Source organism: Chiroxiphia lanceolata, chromosome 4 (assembly GCF_009829145.1).
Source record: "Chiroxiphia lanceolata isolate bChiLan1 chromosome 4, bChiLan1.pri, whole genome shotgun sequence".
Taxonomy (NCBI): domain Eukaryota; kingdom Metazoa; phylum Chordata; class Aves; order Passeriformes; family Pipridae; genus Chiroxiphia; species Chiroxiphia lanceolata.
The window spans coordinates 17,796,454-17,822,796 of NC_045640.1; the positions used below are offsets into that span (position 1 = coordinate 17,796,454).

Below are 26,343 nucleotides of genomic sequence, written 5' to 3' on the forward strand. Positions count from 1 at the left end.
TTTTACGTAAACACAGTAATTCCAGGACTTACTTGATTGCAGACCTTAGAGGATCTGTAGTATTTCTGGTTTTATTGATGAGTTTGAATACTTGAATAGACTATGTTAATGATAAGAAATAGTATTTATTCAGGTGCAACATATTTAGTCTCTGATTTAGAAAAACACACCTGACCTTCTGTGGGGGAAAAAAAAGGTAGGCAAGTTTTTTCAAAGAATTGCTGTAGTTGGACAGAAGTTCAGAAATCTTTGTGCATTCTGCTCTGTGTATCTTCATTTAGAGTGGGATTCAGCTTTGTTTGGTGTACGGATTCTGGTTTTCTGGTTTTACATTTGAGAAAATGAGGTTGCAGCCAGAATATTACAACTCAGAAGAATTCTTGACATGTACACAGTTTAAACATACCTGAAACAAACCCCTGTAACTAGGTTGGTTCAATTGCATCTAGAGCAGCCGTGGTGCTCATTTGTGGCTCCTCCAAAAAGAACCTGTATCAGCTCCTGCCAGCCTAATTTGCCCAGGTGGCTTTTGTGTGCAAATCTTCTGTTTAACCCCAGTATTACAGTGCCACCTTTTGATTTGAAGAAGCAAACCTGAGTGCTCTCCTTGAGAACATCTCACATTCAGAGAGACTGAAGTTACACCTGGCCCTGAGCACAGGTTTAGTAATGCCAGAGCAAGGAGATATGGTGGAGGCCAAGGGATGAAGGTGCTCTGCCCACCAGAGAGTGACATGAATGAAGCCCATAAAGTTGCACTAAGGAATTTTCTTGAAAGGTCAGTGTCTAAGGTACTCTACTTCAGACTTAATAATTGGGAGTATATCTTTCTAGGAATGATATAATGGACTCAAGAACAACTTAGTTGAAAGAGGCCTCTATGACAGCTAGAATCTGCACAGAAATGAATTTGTCAAAACATCTTACCAGATCATTGTGTTCTATTAAAAAAAAAGTAAAATTCTGTGGGATAACCTTGTCTTTTTCACTCTAGCTGTATACAAAGGATTTTTTAATCAAGTGTGCTATTCCAGCAGAGGGATGATGGATTTTGATGTAAGGTCTTGGGCTGTAATAATAATGGAGAACAATTTGTTCCAATGAAAATGTCTTGGTCAGATTGCTGCTTTCGAATGTGAAGCAAGTTCATACCTTTTTTTCAGAAATACAGACTTTTTTCTTGTAAAAGTAGGATGTTTCATTTCATGGCTTAAATTTTATTGACCCTCTTTCAATTTAGGGGTACCAAGTGACATCATAATTTATATTCAAGTGCTGCCTATTTTTGAAATGGGAGCTGAAGTCCTCATAGTTATTACTGCAGAAAAACAATGACCATGAGGCTGAAAAGGAGGTTTGCACCTTTCTTCAATGCAGAATATAATCTGCAAAGTCAAATCAATGTAATCTAATGGCCTGCAAATTGTCTGGGTTTACCTACAAAATACATTTTTGCCCCATTTCCCCTGAAAGTCACAGTGCACCTTATGCTGCTTGTGACCTTTTTTGTGAACTGTCTAAGAATTGCAGTGGAAGGGGTTCAAACATTAATAAAAAAGACCACACAGCAGCTTCTGAGTCGTGAAATGTAGGTATAATTTATGCAAGAAAAAGCTGAATGTTTGTTTAAACCCCTCAAGGTTTTTATAAGGAAACCGTTTTAGACTGAGCAGATGAAAACTTGAAACAATCAATAAATAATTACTAAAAACTTTTCTGCTATAAGGAGACATAAATTTTGTGTTGAAAATCATATTTTTTATGAGAGGTAGAATTTTGTAGTGTAGAAATGAACTTACACTTTTTTTACAGAAACAGTTCCAAGAAGATTTTACAAATGCAGCTGATACATTGCAGAAAATTACTCTTGGAAAACAATATATGCCAACCTTACTTAGCTCTCCACATTTAGAGGGATGCTTTAAACAGTGCCTTGTATAGCAAGGTTGGGAACATTCAGTCAAGTAGTTTACATTTGAAATGTGCTAAAATTAGAAGGGAACACTGTACATCAGTCTTCTTGAGCCCGTGCTACATGGAGATGGTGTTAACTGTGTGGACCCAGCAGTAAATCTAGTATGCAGTTAGTTAGTGCACTGTCTTTTGCACATGCATACGCACAGATGTACCTGTGCAAGCATACAGCCTTGGTGTACTGTGTGTTGAGGAACCTGGCACAATAGCTGTCACTTGTCCCTGTCTTTGTGCTAAGACTTGCCTTTAGGCAAGGAAAGAAAAATTTTGACCACTGATATTTTCTATTAGATTTTTTAAAATAATTTATGTATTGTCTCAATATTGCTCATCTTCCACTTTTTTAAATTATATAAAATGGTGAGTGATGATACTCTATCAAATGCCATAAAAAGCTTAATGCACTGTTACCCATTATCTCCTGCAGTATATATTTATGAGTACAGCAATGGATATATACATACATCTGTATTATAAACTAACATGATACAAATCCCAAACGCTAGTTTAAACACTTCACGCACAATTTTGATATAGGTAAAGTGTATTAGTCAATTAAAGAGAAGTGTAAATATAGATATTTGTGTTGTATGCTTATAAGGGAATTTTTTTTCAAGGAAGTAGGCTGTTAAATCATGTTACCGTAACAAATGCTGAAGGCTGCTTTTACATTCATTGCCACTGAATTTATTGTCAGAGCAATGCAGTTATATCCCATTTCAAGATTACTTAGGTGGCTTGAAAATTAAATCACAGCTCACAGATTCTCTGTTTTTCACACATGACTAATAGTAGTAAAATTGGGTCCACTTTTAAGTATACTTTGCAGTGCAATTAGGTGTGTGAACTATGAAAAATTTAGTAAATAGGAAGTGATTTTCCATAAATTAACAATGAATTGAATAAAACAAAATTGCTGTCAATATATGTGGAATTATTTTCAAAATAATGATATTAATTTTGTTTAAGTTGGGGAGTATGGGGTTTTATAAAGTCCTCAAATTATTTTTTGCATGTTCATAAATCTGAAAGAGATCTTCAGGAGTGATTGCTCAGAACTGGAAATATGAGCTCATGCTAGATTACATTTTAGAGAAAGAGTATGTCAGAAGTGTGACTGTGTCTAATCAGCTAAATGATTCTTGCTTATTCACCTAATCTGAGCTAGATCTCTTTTTTCTATGTGCAGTTCTGCAGTGTTTCCCTAAAAGCTTTCTCTAAAATAGGTCGTCTAAAGATGTCTCTATGCAAGGCATAGCAAAACTTTACTTCTGTTAGGAGTTGGATTGCATTTGGTTTGCTTTTGGAGTGCAGATCCTTGTTTGGTTTTAGCAAAATGAAACCTAATTAACCACAAGAAAACTGCTGTGCAAATGGACTGAAAATCCCTGTGTAGGGACACCTCTATGCAACTTATTTGTTTGTACATTTTAGTCAGATGCTCAAGCAAGCTTCTTAATGTAATTAATTGTGTTCCCCACATTGTGTATAGATAGATGCATCTCAGAAGGCTTCCAAAAGAAGGTCTGACTTCTTAATTTTAATACACCAAGGTCCCTTTGAAGGCCTTCAAACATTTGTGTACATTGTGTAATAGGTGTGTTTGGTTCAGGGTAGCAAATTATTGTCTGAAATGAAACCTCCAAACTGACTTTAATGCATTGATCATCTTCTGTTGTGCTGCATTGCTTGTTAGCAGTGCATAGCATGAATGAAAAGCTCTGGATTCTAGTTTATTTTTGTTTTCTGTCTCCTCTCCTATTGTCTTTATTACAGTTTTTAAGATTTTATTTCCAGTATTGAACTGTGAAGGACAAAAATGTGTCTGAATTTCAGAAAAAAAAAGCTGTTTATTCATACTGATAACAAAAAAATATTACTGAATAATAATTTTGTAATATATTTAATACTATTTCTCTTTTGTAAAAGATAATAGTTTCAGATAATGTGGTACAGCTGGTCATACAGGGATTTTGGGGAGGAACATGAGATATCTACTGCAGGATGGCTTTAATGCCTTTTTTTTGAAATATATGGTGCTTTCTTTTAAAATATATGGTGCTTACCGCGCTGAAACAAAAGTCAGAAACATATTGATCTCTCATGTTACACAGCTTCATAGTTGTTTCTCAACATCTCACTATTTGTTCGTTTTGCTGGAGTTCAGTCTTCCTTACATAAAGCTGAACATACTATATGTCATGGATTTAGAATGGTTAAAAAGTGAAAACACTCAGTTAAAAATTAAATAATTTCTGCCGTCATTGTTACATTATTTGTTTGTCATACATGTTGCTGTTTGTAAAGGAACTCCTTAGTGGAACACAGATAAACTAATTTGACTATTATTGCTACTTGTTTTTCTTCAATTAAAAATCAGTTAAGGAAATAAAATAAGCTTAACTGAAAACACTGACTGAACACTAATGACTGAAATTATTTTCTTATATTTCCTTTGTGTTTTGCACAGAACTAAATATATATATGGCATTTTGACATTTAATTTATTTTTTTCCTTAGTGATCTTAGTGAAAATCAAATTCAAGCAATACCAAGGAAGGCATTCCGAGGAGCAGTGGACATAAAAAATCTGTAAGTATTTTCTTCTTTCTTCTATATATTCTGATGATAACGCTTTGTCAATACAGTGTCCTTTTATTGTATCAGATATCTTTTTTCTAAGCACTATTATAGCTACTTAAGGAATCTGTGCATAAAACCAATACTTACCATTTGTTTTGCCAAAATACTTCGAGATATCTTAAACATTCTAAAATTGCCTTACAGTAAATGCAAAACATTGAAATAGAGTTGAAGACAACATGACATTATAACTATTAGTTTATGGAACCTGAGTTTAACATTTGAATGTCAGGCAGTTTGAAACATTTTATTGTTTCGTGAGGAAAACATCATTTTGCTTTGATTCCAAAAGTTTGACATTGGTTTGCTTGTATAAAAGAAAGAAAAATCATGCTATTATCTAGTTTTGATAGCATATATTTTTATACTTGTGTGACTATTTTTCTTACACAGTTTTCTTCTGTGACCTTTTCTGAAAGAAAGATACTCACTTTCCTGGAGATGGTGACCCTGAAGTTCATGGGCAGGTTTTGAATTCTTATGGCTTCTAAATGTGGAAATATGTGAGTTTCAAGCGAAGCAAACCAGTGACGTTCTGTTTAAAATGGTAGATCAGCTTTGTGGACTGAACAAGCTGAACAATCTGAAGACTATGATGAACTTCTGTGGTAGGAAATGTAAGGTCATTCCCTCAAAATCTATAACCCCTGCTGTAAGCTAAGGACTCATCACTTACAAACAACCAGGGAAGTAAGAGGACATACAGTAGTGGTTTCCAGAAGGACTATGGAACTTCCAGCATGATGCAACTGTGAAAAAATATGACTGATATCTTATGTGACATCAATAAATATAGGGAAATATTAGGTCGTTGTAGGAGGTTTTCATCTAATTTCTACTGAAACACCTTTTATTAAATGGGGTTGTCAATGTTAAAGAGAAAGATGAAATTTCTAGTTGTACTGCTTTGAAAAGAGTGCTCTGTAATTACAAAGGGAGGGTCATGATCACGTATCCCCAGTAGGAGAGGACGGGACAGGCAGCCCTTTGCATTTCCCTCTTCCTGTGTTGGGCACTACTTCATTCTGCTGCCTGCAGCACTGCGACAAAATTGGTGGGGAAGATATCTTTTCAAAGACTTAGCAGAATGCCCAAGAGTTTGGCCTACTACAGTTCCTCCCTGCAGGGAAATCCTACCATACCTCAGTGGAAAAACTGTTACATTCAAATCCATTATGTTCCAAAACATGCAAGTGCTTCTTGAAGTAGTTTTGTTACTTTGTTTAATTTATATTTTTTGAGGTTTTTTTCAGAACTGGTCCCATCGCTATTCATAATCAAAAAGAGGCTTTGCTACAAGGAGAAGCCTGCATTTTTCTGCATGATCTTTTATGTTTGAAAATTTATACAGCTACAGAAAGGAACTTTGTTAGTAAAAATAACAGCATCATTGAGAATATTCTAATGGCAAAGCAGTAGTTTAGAATATAAGTGTACTTATATATGGTGAGGTAGCTCCAGTCAGAAACGCATTAGAATGCTAATCTTTATCTGATATACTATTTTTATCTTAGTATGTATTTTCAATGTAAGGATCCTTAATTATGTCCAAAACTTGCATAAACAGTGGATCTTCCCTTTAAAGCCTTTCTCGTTTGGGAAGATAATTAAAAAAAAAAATAAAATCATAAAGCATTGCCACAGAGTCTAAATCTTATCTATGACATAATTTTTATTGTGATAGAATAAATACTACAGATATCTCCTTACTGCTCCCAGGAAAAAAAAAAAAAGCACCATCAAACTCCTAATCTGAAAACTTTATGATCCCTCTACAGTCCCTCTACAGAATGAAAAATGAGTTTATGGGGTGAGTTTGGTGGATTCTAGCACAGCATTTATGTAACTAGGTCAGGCCATTGTGCCTTTCCAGAATCTGAGGCAAGGAGATACAAACACCAGCCTTCCATCTAACCTTGGACATTGCACTTAGAGAAGAAGGATGATGGGAAGAATTTTACAGGTTTTATTTAATTGTTCAAGAAAACTAAAGAGACAGATGATAAGTGATAGGTATAGAAATCATCACGTTGCAAACAGAGGAATTGAACTACCTGAAAGGAGGTTGTAGCCTGGTGAGTGTCAGTCTCTTTCCCAAATATCAAGTGAGAGAGAGGATGAGAAGAAACAGCCTCAAGTGGCACCAAGGGTTTGGATTGAATGTTAGGGAAAATTTCTTCACCAAAAGTATTATCAAGCATTGGAACAGACTGTCCAGGGAAGATGTTGAGTCACCATCGCTGGAGGTATTTAAAAAATGTGTAGGTGTGGCACTTAGAGACATGGTTGAGTGGTGGACTTGGCAGTGTCAGGTTTACAGTTGGACTCAATGATCTTACAGGTCTTTTCCAACCAAAATGACTCTCTGAATCTATGAAGGTGTTTAATCTAAGGTCCAGGAACCAAATACATGTATATACTTACTGAAAATTTTCATAAACAGAATTCAATATTTGTTCTAGTTTTGGCCTTTCTTCTGTAAGTACCCAGTAGTTGAGCAACGTTAGAGATGTTTGATCTCTTCCAAACTCATGTAAGAGATGGATGAAGGTAAAAAGAATAAAGAAATCTGTATTAGAACATGTTGTAAATCCAAGATTTGCTATGTATAGCAACAGTAACAGTAATTACATAAATTTCAATATAAAATAGTGACCTTTTTTTTTTTTTAACATGGAACAATTGATAACCCTGACATACAGTAGCTCTACTAAGCTGTTTCAAAGGTGGTTAACAAATTTCACAGAATTTGATCTGATAGCATATTGTATTGTGTCATTCTAGTCTTTGTGGAGCAAAGGTGTTAACTCAGATGATCTGAAGGAAATTGCTTCCTTTAAGGTTGATGATGCCACTATGATCTCCTGCTAGTATGTAAGCTCTAGAGTCCTCTTGGTGTTTCTCAGAAGAAGCTGTCTACTTTCCATAAAATGCTTCCATGATATTTTCTTTCTGGACATCTTAATAACACTCGCAGTATAGATTCTGTAGAAGATAAAAGCATAATAGATAAAACATTATGAGAATTGGCAACCCAGGCAACCTGCACATCTTCATGGTAAAAAGAATAAGAAAACCCCTGAGAAACCTTCAGACCTCACAAATCTACTTCACATCTAATTGAAATTACCTATTTTCCAACTTCTTATACATCTCATAACTGAGAATAGTCTGGCTTCATCTGTACTCTCAGTTGATGTAGTTGTAGGCAGCCATAAGATCCCCTCTTTGCTGTCTCTCTTAGGACCCAACAAATGCAGTTCTTGCAGACTATCCCCAGATGTCACCTGGTTCAAGCCTCTCACGTTGGTGGCCCTGTTTGAATTCAGTCTCTGTCTTCTGCAGAGGAGGCTAATACCAGTTGCCATCTCACAAACTTAGATGTCATCTCCCAAAGGCCAAAAAGAGTGTCCTCTTCATGCTCACCAATGCAGCCTAATTGTTTGTAAATAATTATGTTCTTCAGCGAAAGTGACAAAAAATGGCTTATTTTGTAGCCATTCCCCAGACTAGAAACCCGGTATCCAGTATTTTGGCCATTCAGATGTAATAAAAAAAATAGCTACTGTGTGTCAAAGTTTCAATTTTTCTGTTCAAGAAATTGTTCTTGAATGACTTGAGGAGTAATACACTTTTAGTATAACTCCCGATCTGGGACTTGATTGAAATTAGGCTGCAAATTCTGGAAATATAATTCTGAAAGTTACTTCTAACTTACTACTTTTTCAGGGAGAAAAGTAGTCACCAAGAAGTTAGATTCTTCAGAGAACACAGTGGCACCCACTGTTTTTTAAAAATAAATAGAAATTATCATATAAATGGCAAATTAAACACAGATTTTTTAATATACATGTTAATTATGGTTTCACAACCCTCCCTGGTCATATAGTACTCTTCCTGGAAGTGAAAGATGTTTAAAATCTTCCCAACCTCAGGAATTTTGTTTATATTTAAGATGGTAAGAAAATGCATTAGGTGCCCAAATTGTTCCTTTGGATGGGTTATTTTTTGATTCTGGTTAGTAGGAAGAAAAATAGCTGGGTTACAACAAATGTAAATAACCCCTGAAAGAACAATAGATTTTGGCATTATGACTTTTCCATGTCAGGTGTGTAAAATTTTCTAAGATACCAGTTTTTTCTTCCTCTGTGTAATCAATACTTGGCAGAGGACGGAAAGGAATATACCCACGTCATGGCAGAATTGTGATGCGAAATATATGCAACCTCAAATAATATCAAAAATAGCAAGGAACATTTTCATCGTATCTGCTTCAAGGATCTGCTGCTCTGTTTTTCTTGTAATGCTCTAGGCCTTACTTTTGACTACTCTTTTCTTTGTGTTCGTTTGGTTCCATTTTTTCCCAGCAAGAGGGGGAGAGTGTAGCTGTCACACCAGGGATAAAGGCTGCAGGGCAATGTAGTGGCTTCACAGATTAAATTGCCTGGGAAAATGAAGAATTAGTGGAGAGAGAGACAGTCACCAGCATCAAATCGAACTCCTTTCCATTATACTAACCTTTGTTCAAAACCTTGATTGATACTACTTGGTGTTGCCCTGATGCCTCTGTTATGCTGATTGTGAAAGATTTTAAAACTGACATTGCCACTAAAGACATAAATGAATTTTGTGTTAATCTTCGTTGGGAATGATTGGACTTTGTTTTCATGTTCAGTTATTAGCAGTTGAAAAAGAGAGTCCTGCTGAAGATGTTCTAGGTACTGATTTCTTCTCAGATCTTGCACAAAATTCCACTATGACTGGAAGTATATTTGCCTACTTACCTGTACCGAATGCATTGCTTGTCTAAGACATGCTTTAAAAATTTAGAATTTGGTATTTCTCATGCTAGCTCTTACTGGGGCTCTCAATTGGACTGCTAGTCTGTTCAGCCACCTGCATTTCAGGTATACATCGAGAAGGGTTTTCACAGGATGTTACTGAAATATACTCTATGTGTGCTTAAGATTTTTATTAAAATCAAAAATAGCTCTGAAGGCATGAAGAAAAGAATAGGTACACTTTTTTAGTGCCCCCTAAAGCTCTTGTTGCCAAATAGGTCGATGACCCTGTGGCCTTTGGAGGGGGGGGAAGTTCTTTCTGACTGTTTAAATTAATACTATTTCAATACTATTTTTAAAGTTTTATTTTCATTATTTCATTAAAAAATATTACTTACTGATGTGATAGTATCTTTGCATCACATAATATGTAGATTTTTCATTTTGTGTGCATTCTGCTTTTGATAGCATTGTTCTGTTTAATTTTTACTTTTTTCAATTTTATTTTCCTCCTGTAAGATACTTCTAGGTTTAACTAAGTAGAGTGTTAGACAGGTTTGAGGGGATTAAACAATTAATCAGTTGTACCTTTTCTTCCAGTTTATTTAGTAAGTATACTTTACCTGGATGTATTGCAAATCTTGCTTGTTATTTTCAGATAAAAGGAAAAAGTTAATAATTTGCTGTATTATGTATATTAGGAAAAAATATTCATCTGAACTGTTTTGTAGGGAAAATTTAGTAAAATAAAGAACAAGTAGAAAATAAACAACCTTGACTTCCAAATGAAATAATAATCACAATAAATAGTAATAGTCATGGGAAACAAGCAGTTATTTGAAGTTTGGTAAAAGAATAAATTCTTGCATGATTTTGTTACATCTTTTTCAACTAATTTGTCAAATTATTGATTCATTTTGAAATGTAGAAGGGAAGTAAGAAATAAGAAACAACTTAGTTCTGTTTTAAAAAATAGAAAGAGACATTAAAAAGAGTGACCGTTTCCAGAAATTGCATTGCAGTGATAAATATTGTGCAGTCAAGGAAAGACTTTACTGTTGTGAAATCCAGCATACAATATGCTAAAACTTTTTCTAAATATTTTCTAGGGAGAAAGCTATTGCAGGGATCTAGAAAGGCTTCTCACTTTTTCTGTTGACTTCTTAAACAGAGTTTATCATTAAGTTGATACACGGGGAGAACATTATAATTTCTGAACAAAGGAGAAGAAGGAAAAACTGAGAGTACCTCTCTAGCACGGGACTACAAAGTGTCCTCAAGCTATGAAAAACAGGAGAGTAAAGCAGAGAGATTGTTTGAAATTGTCTCAATTTTCAACAGTCTCTAGGAATGAGTAAAGAAGGTTTTCTCTGTCAAGAATCAGATGACAGTTTTTTTCTGTATGAGAGTAGTAGTTTTTAAATGTATGCAACATCTTCTCTTAGTCATTAAATGTGATTCTTGTGGGATAACAAAGTTTATTTTAAGATATTTATTTATCATTATCTGGTAGACAACATATGCTAAAAGGGAAGAAAATATAAGCAATATGTTTCTACAATGCAAGATGTATCAGCAAGAGCAATAAATGAAAAGCATTTTTAAACTTAGTTGAATGCTTTTTATTTAGTTCTTACTAGTTCTTATTGCTGAGCTCACATAGACTTTTTAAGCAGCGGTAGATTAGTGAGTATATTAATTAGTAAGTATATTAGTGAGCATATTAAATACCCAGGTAATGCTGCAGATATGGGTACAAAATCCAATTAATTCTTTGCAATGACGGAAAGATTTTGAGCGAGACAGTTGTTTTGTGTTTTATGAGCTTCGTGGGAATGGCAGTGCTGAAGATGCTTTGTGAAGGTTGGAGGCAGAAAGGAACAGCACCTTTACAAAACTATGGAGAGATCCCACATAGAAAAGATACAGAATGGAGATAGGACCGGCAGGAAGATGATGAAGGAAGACTAGAGAGAGGGGAAGGATGAGAATGGGCTGGAGCTGCTGTCTGATGGGTCCATGTCTGATCAGCTTTTTTTCTTAGACTGTTCTAATGATTTGAAAAGAAGAAAAGCAGCTCTTAGGGGAAAAAAAGGCTTTCTAAAATGGTATTAAGGTTATTAGTATACTCAATAACTTAGTGATGGTATTGTAGATTTTTAGGTGTGGTTTTGAAAGTCATTATGCTTAAATTATAAAACAGAACTTGAAATTAAAGAAGTATGTACCTTTTTATTCGAGTATTCTTGCTTATGTGTTAAGTCATAGCACTCACATAACTTGTTATCAGGAACCAGTTTTATAAAAAAAAATCAGATTACTTCAGTATATCTGCTAGAGGGACATTATAAGTTATTGTTATGCTGGTTGTGAAATATTGTCTAACTTTCTGTCTTGGTCATATGTGCAGTGGATATTCTTACCTTAAACTTTACTTCTACCCTAAATTGCTGCTCGTGCCAGGCACACAGTCTTCAAAGTCATGTCCCTTTCATAACTAAAAAAAAAAAAAATCTCATACCAATTGTTCTTCATGCTCTGTGTCTAATCATTTTATATCATGGTTGTAACTGATGGCATAAAGAGAGTAGTAGCTTTCAAAGACAGTAATTTTTAAAACTAAGAAATATTTCTCCTCTCCCATCTCCAAAATTCCCTTCCGCAAGCAAAAACCAACTCATTAGTTCAGAACAAACATAGTAATCTTTCTGGGAAGAAGGTTTAAATGGAAGCAACTCACCCTTCACTAAGATAGTGATCATGGTGACTCATTAAAGGAAGAAATCCAAAAGTTTTCGGGTGCACCACAAGTGCTGCCAGTCTAGTGGAAGAAATCTGCCTTTTAGTTTGTGTAGGGCAAGATTTGCTCAAGTGCTTTCTCCGCTGTTAAAAGATTTTCCTTTGTGTATAATATGGATGATTTAGAAGAAGCTGTGTCAGCACTGATTTATACATTGACAGCTAAGGATAATAAGATATGGGCAAACATACAGCTCACCCTTTTACAGATTAACCTGCAGACTGCATTAGGCAAATTTGATGGCATTAAAAGATTTTTCCAATTTGTCTGGAAACAATTTCTCTTTTGTGTTGTGTCAAGGGTAACATTTCATGCCATTGTACTAATTTAAATAGCTTTGATAAATTGTTCAAGGGGTTATAGAATTGTACTCTGTGTATATTTTACCTCTTTAAAATAAAAAGGCTATTAGCTTAATTGTTAAATGAAATTCATTAGTAAATATTGAGGGCTTAAATATTCCGACACTGCAGCTCTGGTGCTGTAACATTGCACCACAATGATTAAAGATCATATTCAGGAACTAATAGTTTGCATTTAGCTTTCAGTACACAGACATAGAGGCACTGTTACAGTTATGACAATATTTTAGTCCTATGTAGTAGTAATTCAGATGAAAAGTATTGATGAAACTAGAACTTTATAGAAGTTGGTACATTACATTCAGCAGTGGGTGTGATGATTTATTAATAAAGTAAAATGTTATCATAGATTCTGAAGAATCACAGAAAATGCTTTAGTAAAAGTGTCATTAGCCCTGCTAGCTAATATATAATTGAAGACAGAAGGGCAGAGTCCATTTGTGTTTTGTTCATTTTCTTGGTATTGTTCACACACATTTACTCATATATATTATTTGACACTGACAAGCTACCAGCTTGAAGAAGTTGTTTAAAGTGAGGTTTTATCATCTTTGCTTTGCAAATCATGCCCTGAAATGCATAAGACATTGCAGTATATATAGGAAAAGCTTTTATCAGTGGAGAAAGTGTGATTTTGTATTTGCATGGTTGTTAATTTAAGTAGACATATTTAATTGAGCTGTATGTGCTGTATAAATGTTTTGAATTGGAAAGGTAATAATATTCTTCAGAGAAACGAATCTAAATTTTTCATAACTTAATACTTAACGATTAATAATGTATGGGGTGTGTTGCTGAGTTTTATGTCTAGATTTCGAATACTCCATTACAACATACTATCTGCATATAATTGCAGAGAGCACAGAGTATGTAGAAAACCCTATGTTGAAGGTTACAGCAGACACACTACTTTCAGTTGGAGCAGAATTAAAGGAGATAAGTAAACAAGTCTGTAAATGCCTCGGACACTGTTATTTCTACATACAGACATAATTCTAGGAGGTTATTATTCTAAATCCCCACACACACACGGGGGTAACACCTCCCACTCGGTCTTGCATGCATGCATACAGGGAGACCCCTAAAAGTAGTGTCTCTCCCTGGTCTCTACCATGGCAGAAGGAATTAACATGCAGCTGGGCTGCTCTGATAAATGGATTCTGTTAGGTCACCGAGGGGATGCGTGTGACATTAAGTGATTTACCGTCCTTTACCTTAATGAAATTGTTTCAGCAAGATGACGCTGAGAGCTTTTAATGGATAGCTTTTCTTGATGTAATGAAATTGCATTCCTTTGGCATTTAATATAAGGTGCAGTTATTATTTACTGGAGCTTTCCCAGCGCTGCTGTTTTGCGCAGACAGCTGAGAACAAAAAGGGATTTCTGTGGCAGCGTGCAGGCCAGCGCGCTGTGCGACAGCCTCGAGCGGACGGGAGGGATGGCCAGAGCCTTTCTGTTCGCGTGGCCTTGCTCTGCCGGCCCTTCGGGAGGCTTCCCTTGCACCTCGCCTTGCCAGCGCGCCTCTCCCTTACAAATGCCTTCCTAATCTGTTTAACAGGCAACTGGATTACAACCAGATCAGCTGTATTGAAGATGGGGCATTTAGGGCTCTGCGTGACCTGGAAGTGCTGTAAGTATTCCTTGTATCTCTTACTTGTAGCAAGAGCTCAGTGCCTGGGGAGTACTAATGTAGAAGCTTATCTGCGAGCTGCAGCCTGGTGTCAGGATGGTCTGGTGAAAAGATGTCTTAAAATAATCCACTGTGATGTGCTATAAAATGGTAAAAAGATGTGGAGAGGGAGAGATATGACTTTATGCTGCAAGACAGCCATTAAATATAATTATTAAAAAAAAAAGCTATTGCCAGATACTATAAGAAAATAATATATTTCATCACAAAAGGGGGGAAGGCAGCAGTATTAATGAACTCAATTAATTTTGTAAATTATCCATCACTGTTGATGTGATGAACATTTTCAGGATTGCTTTTGTTATATATTCTGACATCAATCTGATCTTTCAGACTCTCTTTAAGGAACAATATACTATGTATATTTGATAATCTGAATGTTTTTGAAGAGGCATTTTCTATCAAGCACTACTGCTGTATGTCAAGATATTTAACATGTGCGTGTTAATAGTTCTTTTTTAAAGCATTTTAAGTTTTATGTGCATAAATACATATGTATGTTTAGCAAAATATCTTTGTGTGTCACAGAAGATTACTTTTACAATACTCCTTTCCATACTTTTTCTCACTGTCTCAAAGTGGCTATCAGTGAAGTAAAAGGTAACAAAATTATCATCAGTGACCCCTCATCTGAGAATATCACTGTAATGAGCAAAGTGCCTCTGTTCCCTGAGAATATGAGGCACAGGACACATTCCTGAAATATTTGCTTTGTCAGTCAAAATTACATATTTTTTCTGGATTTTCTACGTTAAGAGAAGTAAAAGAATTTGTGTATCAGTGAGTTACTTCATGTTTATTGAATCACTCAGTTAATCACAACTGGAGGAGGATGAGGGAGCAGGTTTTGTTGTGTCTGGGGTTTTGCTTTTTATAAAAATTTTTCTGAAGTAAAGAAGCTTCTCTGGCAGCAGATAGTGTCTGTGTGTCCAAGAAACTAAAGAGTATGTAAGCAGCTGGTGCTAAAGTTTTTTGTTATTAAGCACTAGTTGGTCTTACTTACGAGTGAATGAAACTGGCAGCTAAATTGAATTATTTTTTTTCTTTGCAATCATAGAATAACAAACCTATTGTTAACTGTTTATACAAAGCCATGTAAAATGTACTGTAGGTTCAATACTGCATCTAATTGTTAAGATGATGAATTGTTGGTTGTCTGTCAGTAAACCCGATATTCTCTGAGATTTTTGTCTTTGGAACACATGTATGTGACAGAATAATTTTTCCAGTGATGGCTTAATCTGGTTATTATGGTGGGTTTTTTTTAATACAAGCCTTTCTTTACAAATGCAATTGTTAAATGTTTATTAAAAAAAAAATCAAATGTTTTCTGCATTTTTTAATGCTTGCCATTTTAGTGTTCTAAAAAGGTCATCCTTGCTAGTTGAGGTTAGTGGTAAAATTTTTAAATTGATTTCAATGAGTGCAAAAGAGGAAAAAAACTCTAAAATAATAATCTGCTGGAAAGTAGGTAGTTAGACTTTTGTGAATGAATATACATAGTATGTAACCATTGTTCAAATATACAACTAAATTTTCACTATCTTAAGTTATAGTATGTGATAAGAAATGGTGTAAAGATTCAGGGTTTTTTAAAAAAGTTGAACTAGATATTTCTAACAGTACCAAAGATTTTGTGTCTAATTCAGCTTCTTTTCCAATATGGCTTAAAGAATGAAAGATGTGTAGATCAGACCATTCTGTATATGCACTGAGTAGCAAATAGGACTATACATGTTGTTTTCATTTGGAGTTAATTATTCTATCTAAACACAGAAAGTATATATTACTTCAAACTTCAAGTATGAGGTAAAGCTTTTAAATAGGTTTTAATCCTGTTTAGTGACAGTTTGAAATGCTTACCAAAGTAACAGGTTTTATATATTGGTTAAATAATTGTAGAACTTTGGAGGCAGTTAGTGTTAAAGATGCAAAATAACCTGAAAGACAAAAGCTATTAGAAGTGTAATCTCTGTGAATTTCTGTGAAGTTTCAGTTTTCCTTTGTCTTTTTTTTTTTTTTTAATGGAAAATCTGCTGTATTTCGGAAACAGATTATGAGGAAGATATATAGTGGTGTCATGTTAAAAAAAATCAAAGTCTAAGAAATGGAAAAAAAGTCATCACAATCTTTTCTATAAGTAACCTGTAAAACAGGTAAAAGTATTGAGCCAACTTTTTTTTGGTTACTGTAATCTCTGTAATGAAATCAAACATTTTTATCATTAGATAGAAACAGCCATAAAAGTTTTTTAATTCCTTATGTATCCCTCACATCTACTCCGATGTCTAATTTTTCTTACCCTTGCAAAAATAAACTAATAGCTCAAATACACAAAATACCAAGGAAAACATCAAACAGTTCAAATTGAAAATTAAAACATTTGCAGATATGCCTTCTCTTAATTGCTATGGAAATATGGACTGATTTCCCTTCATTGAAAAGACAGGATTTTAAAATCTTATAGGAAATTATGCAGTCATTTACCATGTGGACACTGAAAGAAAATTCTACCAAGATTTACTGACTGTCATTAATTCATTAAGACACCTTTTGTGGAGGTACCCACTCGACCATTTTTTGTTGTTTCATCTTTGTTATGTTTTGAAAAAGGGCAAAATCCTTCTTTTTTTTTTTTTTTTTTTTTTTTCCATTTTTCTCCTCTCTATTTCTGTAGCCCCAGGAACACACAGGGGAGATCCCTTATGCTCAGCAAAGAAAAGATTTAGGACATGGAATGAGTAAGCACACAAAGGTAAAATGCAGCACATTGCACCAGTAATTAATTGCTTGGTTAATGTGGTGGTATATAGCCTGATCCTGTTCAGGGTGCTATGAATTTACCTTTCTGTGTTTCAAGATCAGAGAGCGCTTCAGAATTTATTCAAAATAAGCACAAATTACACTTTGTGATTTAAAAAACAAAAGGAAGAAGAAAAATACTTTCTGTTTCAAAAGAAAAAAATAACCTTTTTTCAGTGGAAATTATTATTTATTACTGTTATGGTATATAGATTCTACTCAAATGAGTAATCTCTAAGTCAAAACTGTAAATTCTATCCGTTGCTTCCTTGTTCTGGAGTTAAGCTTGTTTGCATTTTATTTGCAGCCTAAAGACAATATTTTACTGCAAATTCATTCATAAAGTTTCCAAATCTTTACAAACTACACATACCAAGTATGATGGGCCTGAGCTAGCCAACAATGGGCTAAGACTTATTTCTAGTTCCTATCTCAAGTTCTCAACACCTTGTCCTAAATTTAAACTACCAGATTGTTGAAGTATTATATCATTCCTGACTCATTCCATCATATAGCAGAAACTCCCCTATTGTTCGTGTAACTCTGGATCATCTATAGCAACTCGTTCCATATAAAACCTAACTGCAGCTCAGATTCAATATTTTCCTAAAATTCTTGGGGAAAAAACTTCAGATCTTGTATCATCTGTCAAAAAATGGAAGCTAGAAAGAGAAATCGGAGTCCTAGAACCAAGACATTTTCTCTAAAGACTCTCTTTTTTACATCAGGATGTCATGCTTAGCTTTAATGCCATAGATGTTCTCAACATTGGTGGAATTTCCTTTTCAGAGAATCATAGGCTACTGGGACCTCAAATAACTTAGGATTATTAATGGTAAAACCATAATATTTTACTAGGAAATCAACAGGCAGGAAAAATATAGCTAAACGTGTGGTTTGTTTTTTTTTTTCCTGATGGCCATCCCTAAAACTAGGGCACCATGAATTTCATTAGTTATGCCTTTTTTAAAAGTGTAGTAAATGTGACATAACTGTAATATGTTAACATGATTCTTCTTGACTTTGCAGCACTCTCAACAATAACAACATCACTCGGCTGTCCGTGGCAAGTTTCAACCATATGCCCAAACTCAGAACATTGTGAGTAGTCCTACTGAAACTGGCTGCTATTTTTATCGTTTCAGTATATATTTTTACCTCTGCCAAGTTTTGTCAGGTGTCTAAAAATACGTATATGGGCAAAGCAAGCATGAACTCAGTTGAAAAGTATTGATGTAGCATAAGGTTGATGAGTGTGAAGTCTCTATGTGTGTCTATGGAAGCTGATTCTGAGAGGAAAACCTAACAAGCTATACTTGGGGCTCAGGAGGTAAAGGAGTGGTTGCATCCTTTTCCATCAACTCTTTTAAAATGTGAGATGAATAAGTCTACGAAAATGGTTTTTTGGCCTCTTCCCAAATGGGTGGGCATCACTTTCCATAGTGCTGTATTCAGTTACAGAAAAGCTTCACCTTCTAACCAAAAAAAATGAAGGCAGGGGGAATTCTCCTTTACATATTACAGCTATATAGAGAAATAAATTGATGTTTTTTGAAAGTCAAGAATTTGTTTTACTTTGAGCTATTGAATGGGTCACATTTCATTTAGGAACATGGGAGAATCTTTGATTGACTGTCAGATGTGATAAATGGGAAATCTTTATGCTTTTATTACTGTACTGCTAGCGGACCTAATTAAACTAAACTGGCTCACCGACATTCTTTGTAACATAAAATTATAGCATCATCCGGTTGTGCTATTATAATTAAAGTTGTGTCAGCATTTACAATAAGGTCCCCATTTTTAGAGGTTATGACTTTCAAAGGGGAACACTTTAGTCTTCTAAAACAAAGCATGGTGAAAAGAGTGTGTATGCAGGTGACAGGAGTTGCAATTATTTTTTGGTATGTTTATCCTGACTATGAATAAATGTATGTTGTGTTGAGTGGCAAAACCAGAACATATCAAGGTTTAGTCCTGAGACTCACTTTCAAACAGATTTTCCAGTGAAACAGGAGTTAAAAATGAGTAGGATGCTTCTATCAGAAGTCAAGAACTACTGATAGTAGTTACAGAACTACTTTTACAAAAGGTCTCTCCAGGTTCTTTTACACATGTTGGGTTGCACAACTGTTCTGAAATCAGTAGGGATATTCACCTGAGTTAACATACTGTTTGTAACTGAAGAAACTTCATACAGGTAAGTAGCTCTGTGGATTTCATAACAGAATTGTAACTATTCTTGCTTGGACAAACACAAAAACACTTAAATAGTGCTGACCATGGGCTTTTGGCGACCTCAGTCGACCTCAGGCGACTTTCAGGTCTGAGTCTTGAAAAAAATCACGTCTGTACTTCTTTCAAACCTTCAAATACAATTTGAAGTATTGTCTTGGTATAAAATACGATATTTCTGAACCACAAAATGCAGTGAATCAAATTAGCAATATTTATATTTTCTTTGGTTGGGTTATTTCATCTTCTTAAAATATATTTTAGAAACAAATTAAACTAGACACAGATTATCGCTGTGACATCCCATTTGCAGAGAGAATATGCTTGTATAACTGTATTGATTTCAGTGGCATTAGTTCTGATTTGCAATGATGTTCTTGCCTACAGCTGGCCACGGATTGTACTGAATGACTATGCTGTATCGTGAGCTATATTTGCAAAGCACCAACCCAAGATTAGTACAGAAAAATATATTGCCTTTAATTTCTACTCAGTTGGGGGGGGAATTGTTAATATTTTTGTTCATGTTGGTTACGCATTTCAGGTTGCTTTGAAGATTTATTTTACAATGGATTAAGTAAACTCCTTTTCTGAATTTCTTGCACTTCCTTTCCAGTTATTTGGTTAGGATTGAGCACATCAGCTAAAAAGGACCAAAAAGGCATTACCTTGTTACAGATGATTCTGAGTAACGACTTGATTTATAGCTGTGGACATCCTTTTCTGTAGTTTGAGAAAATGTAAGAGCTAGGGAAGAGTAATTTACCTAATTTAGTGAATACATTTGTCTGATATTTTATCAATGGCAAAGTGCTTTCTGACACTTGGCAAGGAGCCGTGGTCTTGTGTCAGACCGCTGCAACAGAGAGACAACCTCCTTAATTCTATCACTTGCTTTTGTTTGGTCTTTTAATTTCAGGCATTATTTAGAACATGGGTCCCTAGTAGCCAAAAGCAGCTAATACCACTTTCTGTGGTTAAACAAAAAGAGAGGAAATCAGAGAAGAGATGTGAAAGAAGGTGCTTTATATTGAGTTATTACTCTATCTTGTTCAGCAGAAAATGAGTATGACCTGTTACAGGGATCTTTCAGGCTGTTTCTATAGAGACTAATAATGGCCTGACTTACAGATATATCTAATTGGAAACCAAATCTTTTATTAACTCTTATTTCTGACAGTGTATTATCACCACAGGGCAATTTTCTTGAGACATTTTTGTCTTATTCACTATTTGTACAGGTCTGGGCTAAAGAGTCCCACAGCAGCTTTCAAGCTCTTGTGTATTTACTTCTTTCTTTTAGACAAGAGACAGGGAACTACAGATAAGTTAATTTATTAGGAAAAGTTCTTTTTTCTTCCAATTAATTAGGCCACAACCAAAAAGTAATTTTCCTGCTCGTAAATTTTCCTGCTTGTATAGTTTTCTTTATAGTTTATCTTGTAACTCCCAGACTTTCAATGAAAGATGTAAAAAATCGATTCCTCATTAACAGTTGTATTAATAAATTGGCATAGTTGCTTGCTGGAGGGAGGGCTGGGCAGATTGGCTGCTTTTCTGTTTGTTCTTCCTAATTTAAAGGTATTGGCATGTCTCTTTCCATGCAGTCGTCTCCACTCCAACAACCTGTACTGTGACTGCCACCTGGCCTGGCTGTCTGACTGGCTGCGGCAGCGGCCGCGGGTCGGGCTCTACACCCAGTGCATGGGGCCGTCCCACCTCCGGGGACACAACGTGGCCGAGGTCCAAAAACGGGAGTTTGTCTGCAGCGGTAAGGGAAACAGATTTGCTCATCCAGTCCTGTTTTGAAACACACCTACCAACTGCTCAGTGGTTGCTGCATGTTGACTTTTGTTAGCTTTTGCATAATCCAAGGATTAATGTTTATTAAAAAAAAAACCTGATAATTTTTATGAGTATTTGTATCTTGTGTTGGGGTGCTTCTGTCCTTAAAAACTTTGTGTAAATGCTGCATTCACACAGATTGTATAGCCTTCTAAAGGTATAATTATGGGGGACAGATGCAGGAAATTAGATAAAAGCTGCACTTATTGAGAACATAAAGCCTTTACTAATAAGGAATTATTATTATTATTATTATTAAAAAACTTTACAGATTGATGCTTTTTCTTGTTGTTGTTTTCTGCCATTTAAATACTATTTTGAATCCCTAAGTAGCTTTTTGAATTTTATTGGTATGCTTTAATGCATCAGGTTATTTTTTGGTATAAAAGAATGAAATGACTAACAGTTCATTACTAATCACATTTTCTCTATTCAATTTTTTTCCTTTATTCATATCTTCCAGATGAGGAAGAAGGCAAGTTTCTCTTTCTTATTTAAATATTTTTAGACTCAGACTGAAAATCTTCTGTAAACTTTGTCTACCGTTTCAAGTTTCCTCAAGAACATTAAAAACCCGCTGCAATATTGCTATCTGTCTTTTCAGTGATTCATCAGAGTTTCTTCTACTGGCTGATTTTCTGCAAAGCCCCAGAAGCCTATTGCCAAATATGCCAAAATTTGCACAGATCCATGCTTTTAAAAGTTTATGGAGAGCACAGTGTTCTGTCCTTTTTAAACAGTCTCTGACATCAAAGTGTAAGGCACTGCCATCTTCACATGGCAAATGCTAGCAGTATTCTTGCCACTAGTTCTGCCTTTATGTACATTTAAAAAGCCTCCTAATGAGATAATTTTGTATATCTTATTTGTAAATGTTATGGCTGCAGAGCCTGAGTGTCATGAATGGTGTCATAACTTGGTCATTATAATTATTATTAGGAAGGGGGATAACCATGTTTTCTGCCTGGATCACAGTATTTTTATTTAATAAAGCTAAATGAAACATTTCCTCCCTGTAAGTAGAAAACAAGCAGTGTGTGTTATCAGTTTTGGCAGCTGTTTGTACTTTTGTAACACGTACATAAATGTGAAATCAAATTATTATATTGTAACATTCCATCTCATAGAATCATAGAATGATTTGGCTTGGAAGGGACCTGAAGATCATCTATTTCCAGCTCCCCTTCCATGAGCAGGGACGCCTTCCACCAAATTAGATTGCTCAAAACCCCATCCAACCTGGCCTTAAAAGACTAATCTTTTCAGCAATTTAAAACTTGGGCAGTTATTATATAAAGTTGCAAGTGGGAACAGCGCTGAGCTGCAACTTACGTTATCAGTGTACCCTTCCTATATTAATATATGACATTAAGTATTGTGAGAGTGATCTTAAATTAAATTGTGGATTCATAGTCAAGAAGTTAGTATTTTGTTTTTTTCACGAGAGTTTCAAAACAATCCCTAGCTTTTTTTTAACTTAATGAAAAAAGAAAGAAAAGGAGGGCATCATGCCTTTCTCATTCTTTTGTGTCTTTTTGTATCATTACAAAACAACTATTCCGTATCATTAAATCAATAGAAGAATGGTAATATATTTAAAAATGTGCAATCTATCTATTTGCAGGAAAATATAATAAGTTTTTTACTTTAGAAAACATACCTAAATACAAAGTGATTATGCTTAAATGCAATTAAAAATGCTGAGTTTAACATACAGCACTAAGAAATCAGGACGAACTCCTGTATAAATTAGCTACCTGAGTTAGTGAGAATGGTACAACTGTGGGAGGAAGAAGTCTGCTAAGCTAAAACTGAGAGAATAACAGCTGTGTGAAAGCTGTTAGGTATTATTGTGTGAGACAAAATAAAAATGTCGCAACTCCAAAATATAGAACTGAAGGACCATATTCAAATACATAGTTGCAGAACAGAACTGTAATGACAGGTCACCTTCAGTTCTTGTAGCATAGTTCATTCATTTCTCTTGACATGCATTTTTAATACTACACAAAGTTCTGAAAACTAAATAAATCAGGAATTAGGTTTTAATAGCATTCAATAAATAAAATATACCTGAAATATACTTAGTCTTATTTGGTGAAACAATTTTGAATGGGTGTTGCTAAAGCAGTTGAAAAATTATGTAATGCTAGCACAGTAGTTGAGCTTTTGTCTTTCATCTCGCAGTATTGAATGTTACAATTAACTGTGTATTTAAATTAATGCAGTTTGAAAGTATTGATAGGCTACAATGTATATTTTAGAAGTTCTGCCTTAGATTTTTCAAGTAAATGTAAAATGTTTTCCTTTGCAGGTCACCAGTCCTTTATGGCTCCATCCTGCAGTGTCTTGCACTGCCCTACTGCATGCACCTGTAGTAACAACATTGTGGACTGTCGTGGGAAAGGCCTTACTGAGATCCCAACAAACCTTCCAGAAACCATTACTGAAATGTGTGTAATCTGCCTTTTTTTCTATGAACTTGCAGAAAAAAGTTTTTTCCTATGTATTCATTTTTGTTATTTGTATAAATTCATGCATTATATAGGGTAGGAATTTTGGTGTACGCGTTCAACTTAAGATATAAAAGGAATATGTAGGTTTCTGAAAACATTTAAGATCTTTATGTTATCTTCTGAGTTAGTTTTGTATGTGCTACTCACAATTCATAGTTAAAACTGCATTCTGAGTTCACTTTAAATGAGTTTGGGAATTCTTGCTTTTCTACAAGTGAATGGCTTTTCACTGCAGATTATAAAGTCCATTGCTTTTAGAGTTGCTTTCTGTGCTGGTTTTGGCTGGGGTAGAGTTTTTTTCACAGTAGCTGGTATGTTGCTACGTTTTGGATTTGTGCTGAAGACAGTGTTGATAATGCGGAGATGTTTTCATTACTGCTGAGTGGTGCTTACACAAAGTCAAGGCCTTTTCTGCTCCTCGCCCCACCCCACCAGCAAGCAGGCTGGGGCACACAATGAGTTGTGAGGGGACACAGCCAGGACAGCTGCCCCCAATGGATAATCCAAAGGATATTCTATACCATTGTGGCATTACACTCAGCACTTACAGCTAGGGGAGGAAGCAAGAAGGAAGAGATGTTTAGAGTGATGGTGTTTGTCTTCCCAAGTCACTCTTAAGTGTGATGGGGTACTGCTGTCCTGGAGCTGGCTGAACACCTGCCTGCCCATGGGAAGTGGCGAATGAATTCCTTGCTTTGCTTTTACATGCAGCTTTTGTTTTACCTGTTAAACTGTCTTTATTTCAGCCCAGAAGTTTTCTTATTTTTACCCTTCTGATTCTCTCGCCCATCCCATTTTGGGGGGAGTGAACAAACAGCTGTGTGGATTTAAACTGTGACAAGTACCTTCAGTCACTTTATTCATCAGACTTCCTATTAGAGAAGCATAAGAAAGCAAAAATAAGGTATAATCTTTGGGTTAATACCACCTGCCTGTGGATAGAAGAGCCTGCACGCTGATAGGGTTGCCTGACATGTCATATACAACAGAAACATGTACAAAATTACAATCATGTCCTGACTGTAGAGAAGAGTCATAACACAGATGTCATAGGGCCTTCTGTCTTCCAAAGCAATGTGACTGAGAGGTTGTGTGGGCACAGAAGGAAAGTTACTGCTGCGTTGTCTTCTGTGCAGGGAAGCAACAAAAGCAGGGGGTGAGCTTGCTGACAAGACAGGCAGGAACCAGAGCATCTTTCTCTTCTGGGGATCGTGGAACAGTGTTTTGGAAGGGAAGCTGGGAGTTCCCTTTACAGAAATAGTAGGAAATTAGCTGTGACAACAACCTGGTAAAGTTTTCAGAATAAAAAGCTTGTGAGCACCTTGATGATATAAGGTGATGTTAAGAATTTCAGATAAGGGAGGTGAGGGGAACAGATGCCTGAAGTGAAAGGGAAGACATTTCCTGAACATACATTCTGTTGTAAATAGATCTCTGATTTTCTTGAAAGTTTAAAAACAGGTCTCCACAATGAGATTTTAATTGACTTGTTGATATCTGACCTGTGTTTTTGAACTTAACAGGGTTTGGAACTACTGTGGTTTTCCTCTAAGGATGTGAATAATCATCACATCTGTCAGTTCATTATTACTGCTGTTAAGACTGACCTGGCTGACCCTGCCCGACCCAATTCTGTATAATACAAACATTTCTTTTGCCTTTTACCCCTCTCAGAAAAATTCCTCTGCTTGCAAATAAAGTGACTCTTTCATAAAATCCATGCACAATGCCCAGGAAGGCTGTACAAGACCGTTCTCACTATTTAATGAGTTGTATACTGGCGTTTTTACTTGTTTATGTGCATCTGTGTGCATAAAGAAGAAGAAAATATTGCAAGAAAGAAAGAGGGAGTATGAGTCAGAGTCCCCACTATATGCTGCTAGCCACTGGAGCTAACAACTGGTTACAGACACTGAAGACTGACTTTTGTTTACTATACTTTTCTTATGTATGTAAGAAATTCTGTTGAGTTTTAGGCATGGAATGCTATGATCTTCAGCAGTTTATTGTCCTGGAGGGTAAAAGTAACCATGTAGCAGCCCCTTCAGTATTTGGCTAAACATTTAAGAGATTGCAGACTGAGGCTCAATGTTTCCTGTTAGTCTGGGCAGCATTCAGATTCCAGAGTGAAGCCTTTTCATGATCTGAGATCCATAATCCATTGAAATGTAGATATATATGTGTACTCACATAAATACGTACAGTACATATAGTTTAGTGATATATAGTTTAGTGATGCAGTGTAAACTATGTTATCTCTCTGTATTGTATGTAGTCCATAGGTGCTGGCTAAATAAATTGCAGGTCATAACATTTTGCTCAGTTAAGTAACACCAGTCATGCCATAAGACCTCAATATATGTTTATTTAAAAGCAGGTGTAAGAAGAACTAGAAAGTTAGAAAATCAAACTTTAGTCATTATTTTGTATTGAACAGATGCACACCAGTGAATGTTGGTATGATGAAAAAACTGAACTTCAGTGATTGACTTAGATTTGGAGTAACACAGACTGATATAAAATATGATTCAAGCCAGTAGTAGGCTGCACTTACCATACAGAGAGGATAAAACTCTCCTGTTGGGTGGAAGGTAAGGAGAGAAATGTACAGGAAAAGAAAGAAAAAAAATAAGGCACAAGAAATGCACTGAAATCAAGGGATAACCTGAGTGGAAGAATTAGAGTAGAGGATCT

At 35.4% G+C, this 26,343-nt stretch overlaps 1 protein-coding gene across 11 annotated transcripts in view; it reads left to right on the forward strand.

The window, feature by feature from the left end:
• Positions 1-26,343, forward strand: part of SLIT2 (slit guidance ligand 2) — a 264,559-nt gene that overhangs the window by 147,577 nt on the left and 90,639 nt on the right. For 7 of the 11 annotated variants that reach the window (XM_032685983.1, XM_032685981.1, XM_032685984.1 and 4 more), the window contains exons 5-10: positions 4,495-4,566; positions 14,120-14,191; positions 18,083-18,154; positions 20,896-21,059; positions 21,597-21,608; positions 23,448-23,586. In XM_032685983.1, coding sequence (XP_032541874.1) covers positions 4,495-4,566; positions 14,120-14,191; positions 18,083-18,154; positions 20,896-21,059; positions 21,597-21,608; positions 23,448-23,586 — 531 coding nt within the window. The remainder of the gene's footprint in view (positions 1-4,494; positions 4,567-14,119; positions 14,192-18,082; positions 18,155-20,895; positions 21,060-21,596; positions 21,609-23,447; positions 23,587-26,343) is intronic. The other 4 variants (XM_032685974.1, XM_032685979.1, XM_032685978.1 and 1 more) reach the window with 1 other exon arrangement.